This window comes from Geotrypetes seraphini, chromosome 1, assembly GCF_902459505.1.
Source record: "Geotrypetes seraphini chromosome 1, aGeoSer1.1, whole genome shotgun sequence".
Classification (NCBI taxonomy): Eukaryota; Metazoa; Chordata; class Amphibia; order Gymnophiona; family Dermophiidae; genus Geotrypetes; species Geotrypetes seraphini.
In genome coordinates, this window is record NC_047084.1 from 436176943 (window position 1) to 436189617 (window position 12675).

Sequence of the window (12675 nt, forward strand, 5' to 3'; positions counted from 1 at the left end):
TATGATATATTTGATAAAATTTTCTGTCAAGACACAGTATAACTGGTGGTTAGTGGTAAGAGTTGTATATTAATGAGCAAATGCATAATCATGCTTATTGCTATGTGGAAGTGGGATAGGTGGTGTGAAGGTAAAGAAGGGTAGGAAATTTGTGGTTACTGCTGAAAGCTAAGTGTCCTTTGACTAGCAAAGCCAACATTGCAGTGTTGAGAGATTTTGCTAACAGAGTAAAACCCAAATTTAATACCGTTTCTGTTCTGAACCTATTTTAAAAGCATGGCTACAGGAGATTCACAAGAGGACCACTAAATGACACCTTGCCTGTACTGGAAGCCTCATTAGAAGCTAAGTTTTTTGTTGGGGCTAAATAAAGACAAATCAGATGTGCTTAGATTTGACTGCTGAATGTTTATTACAAGTGATAAATTACAGTTTCAGATACTATACCAGACATGTCACAAAATGCTAAAATACTCTGGCAAAAAATTTGACATCGAGTTATGACGTACCAAACTAGACACCCTGTCTCACAAACAGAGGCAACTATAGCCTTGAATGTAAAATTGCTGCAATATGAAAGTCATTCCAACAAGCCAGCCAGCTACTGAATATATGAAAGCTGATTAAAGTACTTTTCCAGCCTGCTAGACAGTGACAATTGGCCAGATGAGCAAATGTTCTGGCAGGTTCCATCTTACTGGGTGGTTCCTTCCTCCCCTTTGTGTTCTGCATGCTGCAGCTGACTGTATAAGGGACCCAACAGCCAGTTGAATGGTGTTTCACCAAGATAATCCATCACCTCATCCAGATTCCCCTTCATTTTCTTCAGCTGGCCTCTGCTGCTGATGAAGAGCTGCTCAGACACATTTCTGAAGGTGGTGGCCCAGTGGAAATTCTGATAGATGTTCCCAGCCATTGTGTAAAGTCGCTGGATCTGGTCCTGGATGTTTTGGGGCAAGTCTTGGATGCTCAGTACCAAGGTGAGGCAGGTTTTCTGAAGATGGTAATTCAGGTCATAGGCTGCAGATAGCCAGAGTGACTCCAACTGCTTAAAGAATAAAAACAAAACAACTCAGTATAAATCTGGTTTATTCAAACAGGTATGTATGCCATGCTCCAGATCCTAACCAAAGACAATATTAAGTGTGACCAATAATTACCATTTAGCACTATCCAACAGGAGACCAAGCACTAGGAATGGATACAAGTAAAATATTCCTCATTTGACTCCAAGTTTGTCAAGGAGACAAAGAAAAGTTGTTCTGAAACCCTATGATGTTAGTGAAGCCAGGTTGTAGTTTTGCCCAATATTTTCCCTTTAATATAAACACATGACTCCAGACTAGTATGCGGATGCAGCTTGTCCCATTTAAATTTCACGTTCTAGTTCCAATATCTCCTCCCTATGTTTAACCTCCCCCCAAAAAACCCCCACAAAAAAAATCCCCCCCAAAACCCAACTTTCCATTTCTGTTAAACATTTAATATATTGCCTATCTTGGAAGTTCAGAGGGGTGTACAGTTTCTCATCTGTCCCAGGTACCTGGGGCATTACTGTTAGTGACTTGTTCAGGGTCACAAGGAACAGTGTTGGGATCAAACCTGCAACCTCAGGGTTTTGAGGAAGCAGCTCTAACCAGCATGCATCTCCTCCATTCTTATTTCCCATAAGCTCACCTGACAAGATATCCTCCCTCCAGAATTGAATACATGTGAAGACCACATCCAGTGACAAGATACCCAATGTGTCCTTGCAAGAGCTGTGTTATTTCACACACATTTCTCTATTTGTAAAGCAGGCTATGGGCCAAGGATGATAAAATGCTCAGGCTACTGGACTGTACCTATAGTTACCACATAAAACCCATCTGCTCTAAAAACAAGTGTATGCCAATGGAAGGAATCTACTATTCCAGTGGCAATAAGACAATTTGAATATTTTATGTATTAAATATTCAGGGGATAGCTTTACTTTTGGGGAATATGGAGCGATACAGAACTGGTGCCTCAGGTTTATACCGAGATGCCACATACTCCCATACAGAAGAGTTTGTTGAATGATGCCAACTAATACTACAAGTCACCTGAAACAAGACGATGTTAATGTCAGCTGGTATTAATGATTACCTCAGACTATGTATAATTTGATAATGTGATTAAGTTATGTAGCAGTTAAATTTAACATTTATATATGTTGCCTGTAACCCACCTAGAACCAAGGATTCTGCATGATACAAGATTGCACATAACAGCCATTTCAACCAATGTTATCTGATAGCTGTGAACTAGTTGAGGTGGGGGAAGAGCTTCAAGCCTAGGAGGCCCCGTTGTCAATATTGCTAATTCAGCTATGTTGGAGAGGTATGAAGGGACGATGTGGTAGGCATAATGTGTAAGTGTTTGCCCCCATTGCTACCCCAAATATTTGTTGGGACACCACTATCTTTACCTCCACTCTAGAGCCATCTACTTGCAGCAGAAACCAAAAAGAACCAATAAGGACAAGAGCCTTCCAGCCCATGTGCACAGTGGCATTTTGGTTGCTGCTGTGAGTTGATGGGCCTGGAGGCACAGCAGTGGCAATGGCAGAAAGGAGGAAGTTAGTGGTTTGAGGTGACATGCTGAATGGGTAGGAGGAAGTGAAGAGTGAAGTGTCACAACTAGCAGTAGCCTTGAGAGCTTTTTTGAATCTCCATTCCTGCATCCCATTGACTTCTCATTAGATTTATCCTGCCTAAAGGATAACATGGTGACAAAATTCATTACTGTTCCCGAACCTGCAGATAACTGTGGGCAGCACATCTCTATGTCAAATGAGAAAGGGAAGAAGCAGATTATGAATGGGAACAGCCAATGACCCTCAAGCCTTGCACTGAAAAATGCTGGTGTAGAAGGACCAAGGTTGAGACACTAAAGAATGACATAGGATGGTTTCCCACAGTTATCTATGGGGATGGAACTACGAGTTGTCAGTCATTCTCTAATCTGACAGTGGAAGGTGGCAGAGTAGGGTCACTGTGGCAATATGGGGGGGGGGGGGTCAGGATGAAGACAAGTACTGCAAAATGTTTTGAAGTTGGAGCAAGTCTCCCAACACTAATGAAAGCCAGATGGTAATCCCTTAATTGTATTGGACAGGAACCCCCTCCCCCAAAACCATTTGGTCACATTAAAAAAAAAAAAAAAAAAAAAAAAAAAGATTGCCCATGGCTTAATCTGGCTCTGTCCACTGCAATCACTGCACTGCCTAGTATTTGCACAGCATTAATCAGACATGTACACATCTGATATTTCACCTCTATGGTGGGAATTTCTTCATCCATCTGTTCTACACTTTTTTTCCATTCCACCCAGGACTGGTGCAGCCTCTTCTGAGCATACTCCATCTAATGTAAAACAAATAGATACTTTCAGCACAGGGATGAATTTTCCCCATCCCTACAAGCACTGTCCCTATTCCATTCCTGCAAGTTCTGTCCTCATCTGCATAAGCCTCAAACTGATAAGTGTTCCAAGGGTTGTGCAGTTAAGAGGGAGTTTGAAGGAATGGTATGGACAAACCAAGATCCCACAGGGACAAAATTTGTTCCTTTTATCACTCTAAATTCAAGCTCAAGTGCAAGCCTGGGGCCTTAAAAATCCCCAAGGACAACATAACATTGTTAACTACAATCCCAAAAGTCTTAGTTTTACATGTTTCTGGTGCACACAAATTCATCCAAGTAGATTCTTACCCCAATGGTGTGGGATAGTAGAACTAAAGCATTCTGGCTCTTGCATTTGGCATCTTTGATGCTCATCAAGATCTGCTCATAAACTCGCTTGTAAACCTTGGAGGACAATAACTCCAGTCTAATGTAGCTTGACTTTGTTGCAGCTTCAAATCCTTCAATTCTGGTAACTTCTTTGGCTATGAAAATAGAAAAAAAATCGAAAAGCCTTATGTTGTAAAACCATGTTGAGACACCCAACTTGATATCTGAAAGCATTCCTTCTCACCCAACCCATACAGACCTAGCAATATAATCCTTTAGTCCAAAACCTAGATCTCCAGGTTACACAGCTGAAGTAGAACCATCTAGTGAAAACAGCTAAACAGGGAATTAAATATTCATTGGGTGATCTATTTAAGCTTCTTGCCTACAGTAAAACTGTGTGGTCCATCCAGTCTGCCCAACAGTCAAATCGAAGCAATAACTACATTTGCCAAGCTCCACTATATTTTTTCCTTCCCCACCGAGATATACAAGATCTCTACTCAGATGATATGAAATTTGCAGGGCTCAGACTATAAGAAATCTGCCCTGCACAGGCCCCATTTCCAAGATACTGAGTGTCAGCCTAGAGGCCTCTGGGAGATTATATCAATCTGACCCTGGCATGGGAAGGCAGATAGACCCTTAGTGCAGGGAAACTGTTTTAAGTAGCCCTGATTGATATATTTTAAGTTTCAAGTAGCCCTGATTGAATCATGGCTAGCTAAAAGGTGTTAATGCCTGATTAAGAGGGTGCTTAGGACAAGGGTGCACAGATCAAGCCAGAGACTTAATCCCATCAGGTTTCTCACCCTCCTTTGTTAATTAAATTAACCATTGTCTCAGTTTACAAATTCTAAACAGAAAGATACTGGGAGATACAATATTTTCTCTATTCAGAATAAGATTCCAAGGTATAAAAGCCTCCTCTCTGCAACACACAGGTAGCTCTCTTTCTATCAAGCTATCAGGAGAGGGGTCTTGGCTCTCCCTCTCTCTGTCTATACTTCTCTTTATCTATGGAACAACGAAGCTTAGACCATCCCCCTTGTCTCTCCCTTTCCCTGAAACTTCACGCTTCCTTCTGGACACTGTATGGCAGGGAAACTGCTCTGCTCTCTATTTAATTGTAATGCTTATGTATATTACTTTTCTGTAAGCCTATTTCTATAATATATTCTTTATACAATCACCTCTGGTTGTGTCTATTATTCTACTTCCTGGTGAGTCATCTGTGAGGGAACTGAACCTGGGACCAGCGTTTGTCAGTACGCATTCACTTAACCCCTATCATCTAATATTGTGGGGGCCACTTTCAAACTGACACTGAGTTGCCTTCAAAAAACTTATTCCAGCCCATACTGGTCTTGCCATATAAAAGGACAGACCATAGAGGTCCTATTGGCTACACTGCCCCACTACTGGATCTGCAATTTTGAGCATCACTTACGCATCATAACTGAAATTATAGTTGCTCTGTCAAGTTATGCTTTGATACTATCCTCTATGGATCTGTCCCGTGTATTTTAACTGTCACGGTTTCTCTACCTCCACCAAGAGGGCATTCCAGGCATCCCCCACCCTCTGTGAAAATATATTTTCTGACTTTAAGGCTACTACCCTGCAACATTGTATGTCCTATAGTTTTACCACTTCTGTCTCTGGAAAAATGTCAGAGTAAGTATTACCATTCAAGTAGTAAAAATGTGTTTCTACCCCTTCTTTCTAGGGTATATGTAGTCAGGTATGGTATACCCTAAAAGAAAGACTGTATATAGACTAGTTAACATTAAGATAAATGCCACATTAGAGAGACCAGACCAGAGTGACATTCACTTGAAGTTAGGAAAGTGGTACAACTTGTTAATGCCTGAAGTTTCTCTTAAGGATGTGGATGTGGATAATCTACTTATACTTTCCTTACCAGCTTCTTCTTCAGTTAGAGGGAGATAATGGTCCACAAGAGCCTCAGACTTGTTCAGTGCTGCATTTACCCCAGTGCTCACCATCTGCACCATGTGGCTGCCCAGAACAATGTTCACGCTGCTGCTCACAGTTGCCTTAGTCACTTCCATTACTCCATTGACTGTATGGGCAACAGAATCCTTAGCATGAATCAGCAAATCTGTGGCATTAGCTGCTATCTAGAGAGATGACATCAAAATGAAAAATTACAGCTGGACAAGAAAGGAACATGGCTTTGAGTTCCAATTTGATTTTAGGACTCACCACCCTATGCCCTATCCAGCTATTGAGACTAGAATGCGAGGTTAGATGTTAAGACGTGACAAAGTGTACCAGCGCTGCTTCTTACACTTGCCAGGTCAAAATACATTAGTGACTTCCATTCCGCTTATACCTTGCAGTTCTAGGCAGATTAGAGAAGATAACTGGACATTTCCAGGAAAGGGTGCAAATTACATGGTTGAGTTTGCTTGGAAAATTACAAGATTGTGAATACATGGGAGGGCACAGTTTAGTTTTGTCATCCTAGGACTTGCACTCTCTCAGATGAGGAATTGTGAACAAAGGTTTTTAGCTCACCATGTTGGATGCAGAGTAAGTTTTATTTTGGCTTAGACTCATTAAGCTTCACTGCAGAAGTTGGTTTGTAGCTTTGTGGAGAAAGCTTTTACAAGTCTTAGGACTACATTAACTTTTGGCGAGGGGAGTCCCAACCTATTAGCTATAAAGTTACTTTACAGGTCATAATGCTTCAAGCTTTATTATTCTGTCCATCAGTATCAATTACTATCTTTAAAACTGAATTCTTGCAGTTATCCTTCCTCCCCAAACAGCGCTACAAGAGCAACTTGTTAATTCAAGGTCAGAAATGGTAGCAACTGAATTTCTCATGCACCGAAATTCCCTTCTTTCAAGAACAGGCCCAGGAGTATGGCTAGTTTAAGCCCTTTGCTCAGAGTAGTATGAGTGGGGTATACTACCTCACCTTATCAGCTGGCTGGTGGAGGATGGGCAGCTTTGCTTCAACTCTGTCCAGGCCAATACAGGCATAATTATTAGCAAGGGCAACTGTAAAAGGAAACCCATAAAAAATACATTTTGAAAACTGCTTAATAAATGCTAAAATATTAAAATGATTTTCCTTAATTTTGCCTAGCAAAGTTCACACCATCCATTTCCTTTTATGATGATCAAGACAAACTCCCAGACAAAATGAAGATTATATAGTAGAACACATACTTTAAAAAAGTGGGCAAGGCTGCGGACACAAGTTACCTATGCTTTGATTTCTTGGGCAGAAAGGCCAGTGCCTATCATTTGGTTTATTCAGAGGCCACAGAAGAGTATATCCAGTTTTTGAACACAGAACTATATCTAGATTGTTTATGACTAGGAAAGGGTCACATGTCTTAAACATCGAACTATATACAAAGCTATTCCATGCTACTTAAGTTTTGTGCTTGAAGGGGGCATGGCACAGACTAGGCAATGATGCCCTTGCAACACCTGTAGATAAAGCCACCTAACAGGCTCATTATGGGTGAAAAGCATTCCCAGGAGAGCCCAAAGATCTGTCTAAAGTAAGGCAGCAGCAAACCACCTAGCAACAAAATTGTCATGGGATTAAACACTAGAGCCAAGGATATCGATTGTGGAAGCATCCATACTGCTCCCCTTTAACAAGGAGCTTCTTGCAGCACAGAAGTAAATTAACATTTTAGAGAATTATGAAAAGGTGCTCTGTGGTTGACCAAAATTTCAGAAAATGATGCGATCTCTATCCACCAAAAAAAAATAAATAAATAAATTTGGGGGCTATTTTGCCTAATGAACTTCTGGAAGAATTTTTAGGGAGAAATAATTAGCACATGTAGTTTGCATGCCTGGTCACTTACGAGAGATGAAGGATGAAATGCCAGATTTGTGGTTGATGAATGACTAATTAAAGTGTAGATTACTGGGGGGAAAAAAATAAATCTAGACAGCCTTATGGAGTTATGTTGCGCTGAAGTAGCCTACCAGATGAGATCGTATCAAATAGTATGTGGCAGACTAACTACTGACAGTTCCTAGTTTTCAAGCTTGCCCAAGCCAATTGTGTATTCTAGCCAGTTTTTGGAAGGACTAACTGCTTAGGCACCAGCAGGGATTAGCCCCTGCCCCCATGGTAATTTCCTCTGCTAGGAGCTAGGGGTAAGATAAGAGCATGTAAGAGGGCTTGCCGAGTCTGGATGGCAGCCTGCTCCTTTACAAGCTATGACATGAGGCCTTAAGAGGCTGATGTGCAAGACAAGAATGAAGCCCTTCAAGTGATATCCCAAAAAGCAGAAGAGTCCTGCAGAGAAAACCCCACTGGGCTCATTAATCCATCTGGTACCACCCTAGGAACAATGGGATCAACTCACTAAAGCGTGCCTGTGTTCACTAGTCAGCCATTCATCTAGACAGGGGGAGGGGTAAGGCAGGCAATTCCAGTCAGAGCCACAGGCAGGTCAGGTTTTCAGGATATCCACAAGCTGGATTTGCATGCACTGCCTTCTTGAGAGGAAGATCCAGCTCATACATATTCATTCTGAATATCCTGAAAAACCTGACCTGCCTGTGGCTCTTAACGACCAGAATTGCCTACCCCTGATCTAGACGTAACTAGAGGAACAGGACATATGTCTAAGAGACCACAACAACAAAAAAGTTAAGTAACTCTAAACTTTCTGCAGATTCAAGTCCTGGCCAAGGGATTCTGTCTTTTCTAGTTTCTACCACCTGGAGCACCAGGTAAGTCCAAGGAAGTCTTCTAGTTTAATGTTACTGTAGTATAGCTGATACTAGACCCTTTTGTCAATTCCTTGTTCTTCACTGAAGACTATAGCTTAGCGATAGCTTTATATGCAAAAGTAGTTTCAAGTTTTATTAAGCTTTTGATTCAATCGCAATATAATAATTTCAAAGCGATTTACAAATAAAAAGGGTACATCCTATTTAAAATACATTGAAGACAAGACACATTACAAACCTACATGCAAGGAATAGGAGAACTACAATTAATATAGAAACACACACACACAAAAGAGTTAGACCATGAGGGTAAAAGTTCTTTAAAAGAAAATATGTATATATAAAAGTTGCATTATACTGTACTTGGTGGGGGAAGTCCCTAACAGCATCTAATACTCTTAAGCACTCCAGGCCAAAAAAACCCAAAACTATGCCTGCCTATCATGTAGAAGTTCCTATTGACAACAGTTAGCTCACAGCTCATGTCAACTCCCATTTTCCTTCCTGATCCATTTCAGCTCTCCTTTGGAGGAATCCTGCACTATGGCAAGACAGGGATGCTAGAAAGCATGAGATACTATTTTTACCTTTTCCATGTCTCACTATAGACCCAATTCTATATTGTAGAATGCCAAAAAAATGCCCTTAAGCTAAACTGCATAGACTACAAGTAATGCCCATCTGCGTGGCTTAACATTTAGGTGCCGTCATTTATCCATGACAACCAGACCTAAATGCCTTTGCTAAATTATGTGCCAATCAGGCATATTCTAACAGTATGCCTAACTTAGGAATGCCCATGACCTGTCTATGCCCCTCCCCTGGCCAAACCCTCTTTAGATCCACACAAATTTATATGCACCATATATGCTTATAAAGTTCTAATTCGTGCCAATAACTGCTTGTTAATTGTCAAATCAAGTACCAATTAACTTGCACAGATCTGTAGTCAACTTTGGTCACAGTATACAGAACCTGGGGGTATGTACACTCAAAAAAGTGGTTTATATACAGGTATGTCAAGTTATTTTTCCTATCTGTCCTGGTGAGCTCACAATCTTGTCTAATGTACCTTGGGCAGTGAAGGATTAAGTGACTTGCCCATGGTCACAGGGAGCAGCATGGGATTTGAACCCGCAACCTCAGGGTTCCGAGGCTGTGGCTCTAACCACATAGCTCCTCCAGAAAGCTTGATCTGCTATAAAAGTTTATGGTCTTAGCCCCTACCGTCTTTGGGCTCATTTATCTCAAAGCACAGATTTAAAAAAAAAAAAAAAAAAAAAAGATGAAGTACAGTCTATGGGAGCTTGAGGAGTTCTGCTTGGACCTACTAAGTTATACAAGTCTCAGAAAGGTCAAAACATTAAAAAGTGCAACACTGAAAAATCAGTTTGAAGTTTGTAAAAATGAAGATTTAGGCTCCTTCACAATGTGAGAAAGTATTCATTTGATGATATTCCAGCTTTGTGGATTTTCACCATTGCTCTGTACTACTGTAGTAAACAGTATTATAATTATGACAGTGCCTCCTTATGGAATTTTTCATGTACACCCCCCCTACACCCCCATGTTAAGGGGAAGAATTGCCTTCTGTTATTGTATTACTGAATTTCTACCTCCACAAACCAACCACATGCCTTGATATCTGCTTTGTCAGTTTAAAGCAGACTCCCCGATTAGGTGATCACTTACTTTTTGGCTCCAGCTTTTGGATGACAGGCTTTGCACTTGTGAGGGCTACAGCAGTGATGATCTTTAACCTCTTCTCTGCAACCTCACAGGCAGACTTCAAGTAGGGGTGGTTCTCTTTTGTGCTGGTGTAAGCAGATAACACCATTGCACAGGTAGAGCTGACAAGTGGCAGGTTAACCACCCTCACCACCACATTCTGTCAAGCAAGAATTACATAATATTAGAAATCCCATGGCTGAAAACCATCAAATAAACAAACTCTCAAACCTCTTACTTACCTGTTGAGTTACAGCTGCTACTGAAGCCATTTCTCTTTAAAGGGAAAATAAAATTAATTTAGAAAAAAAAAAAAAGGATAGTAGTTTAGGTAAATCAGTGCTTGTGCGATAAATAATTTTAGAAGATGACAAAATGTAACAAATGCTGTCTCTCTAATCATTTATATTAATGTCATCTTTTAAAGCACAAAAAAAAATCTTAGTAACTATAATTCTTACAAGACCACATCAGCTGTTATAAAGGACCTGATCTACCCAACAATCAACTTCCTGGACCCCACCCCTTGCTTCCAGAAGTGCAGCCTAACATTCAGTGTTATAGCTAGCAGGTGACTACACTGACCATTTATGTATTAATGGAGACTGACAAGCCTGGTTTAAAATACATTAATAAATATGCATGAACTACAGGACTTACATATTATGTACTTAAATAGGTTACAAAATCTGATGAGAATTGGACACCATTCTACAAGCATCCATGGGCCATGGCAAACAAACACCAGAATATGCGACTTTCACTTTGCCAGAGCTTATGTAGGGCAGGACCATTTGGCAATTAGTGAACCTGGAAAGCCAGGTGCTACTACATTGGGCCTAGAGTTTTAAACCTGTATTATGAAAACATAATAAAGAACATAGATAGAAAATGTGTTAAGAACTCTACTATAATTAGAAATAGCAGAAAGCAAGGGGAGGGGGATCCCCAGCTTAAGAATAGTTATAGATTAATACAGTTTCCCACTGGCAAGTAACTTTCATGGTGGTGTTTAGAGCAGGTTAGTACAAGTAACCAACAATAGCACACCATTAAGTGTCTTATCATATCAAGTATAGCCCGGGGCTGGAAGAAAGGCTGTATATAAACTAGTTCATGACGTTAAAGACTGGGATAAAGGCTACATTGCCTTAAAAATAAAATTTACATCTACAGAAAGTGCAGTTCAGTAGATCTGGCTTCTGAATGTCCTGCATGCATTGCATTCTCCCAATACAAATACTACAAAACACCTAGAAAGAAAGCTTTCACTTTTCATCTTCTTAATATTAGATTCTGTAATACCCTGACTCCCACCCACAGATAAACATTCATACGGGAGAAAACAAGGTTACGTTTAAAACAACAAGATCATCTTAAACAGAAGATAAAATACTAATGGTTAACTATTACCTTCCTTCTTGGAACAAACGCACTTTAACAAAGAAACTCGTTCTCTTTCTTGCCCATCTTCTTTTTATAGGAATGAAGGGGCGGGGCTCTAGGGATTAACCATTTCCCTGCCTCTAGACTTCTCTGGATATTTTCCACTGTTTAGCTCTTTCTCCCCTCCTGCTTTTTCTTCCTTAGCTTGTTTGTTTTTATGGTTCAGGTTATCTTTACCATCTCCCTTGTTTTGTTTTTCTAAGAACATGTAAAATACATGAAATGATTGGGAGCAATGTCTCCAAATGGGTTAGTTTTTTTTTTGTTGTTGTTTTTTTTAATACAATGACAAAGGCCATATAAACGATCTCTTGTAGAAAAATTGATCATTTTGACTCATGACCCCATTCCTTGGGAAAATACCCAGCCAGTCAGGTTTTCAGGATATCCAGAAGAATATGCATTAGATTTGCATACATTGGATGTAGTGTATTCAAATTTAACTCATGCATATTTATTATGGATATCCTGAAAACCTAAGTGGTTGGGTGTGTCTCAAGGACTGGTTGCCAATGATCTCACCAGTGGTAAGCGCAAATTCTGATTCCTTTAAGGACATAAATACATGACCCAAATTCCCAATCTAGGGTTACCATATGGCTCCAGAAAAAGGAGGATGGATTGAGACGTCCGGGCTTTATTTCTATTGCAAGCAATAGAAGTAAAACCTGGATGTCTCAATATGTCCTTTTTCTGGAGCCATATGGTAACCCTACCAATGGCTGTTTCATGCTGCATCACAGTCATCTTCACATGCTTCAACAGGGCTCTAAGAAGGTATAATAATGGCTGAATATCACAGCTGTATATATTAGCTTCTTGCAGCAAGCACATACCTGTGAGGAACAAATTGCACTAATTGAAATGCGAGGGGATAAGAGTTTTGGCAGTGTGCTCTGAAAGGTAGGGAAGACCAAGGGTTTAAGACATCATATTGATAGTATTGTGGATAACATGGGTCTGCTGCATTGCTTCTGTTTGATATTTCTGCAGCTTTGCATACAGT

General features: G+C 40.3%; 1 protein-coding gene across 2 annotated transcripts; it reads right to left on the reverse strand.

Annotated features, from left to right (window-relative positions):
• Positions 1-388: 388 nt before the first annotated feature.
• On the reverse strand, positions 389-11721 carry LOC117362872 (perilipin-2-like). 2 transcript variants are annotated; one of them, XM_033950030.1, is made up of 8 exons: positions 11637-11721; positions 10466-10499; positions 10188-10383; positions 6706-6788; positions 5680-5899; positions 3735-3910; positions 3297-3386; positions 389-1045 (listed from the first exon to the last, which is right to left on the reverse strand). In XM_033950030.1, exons 2-8 carry the CDS (start codon positions 10493-10495, stop codon positions 695-697), a joined length of 1146 nt encoding a protein of 381 aa, XP_033805921.1. In that variant the 5' UTR covers positions 10496-10499; positions 11637-11721; the 3' UTR covers positions 389-694. The 2 variants fall into 2 exon arrangements, with proteins under 2 accessions (XP_033805921.1, XP_033805876.1); XM_033949985.1 differs by having other exon boundaries at positions 389-1048.
• Positions 11722-12675: the final 954 nt, after the last annotated feature.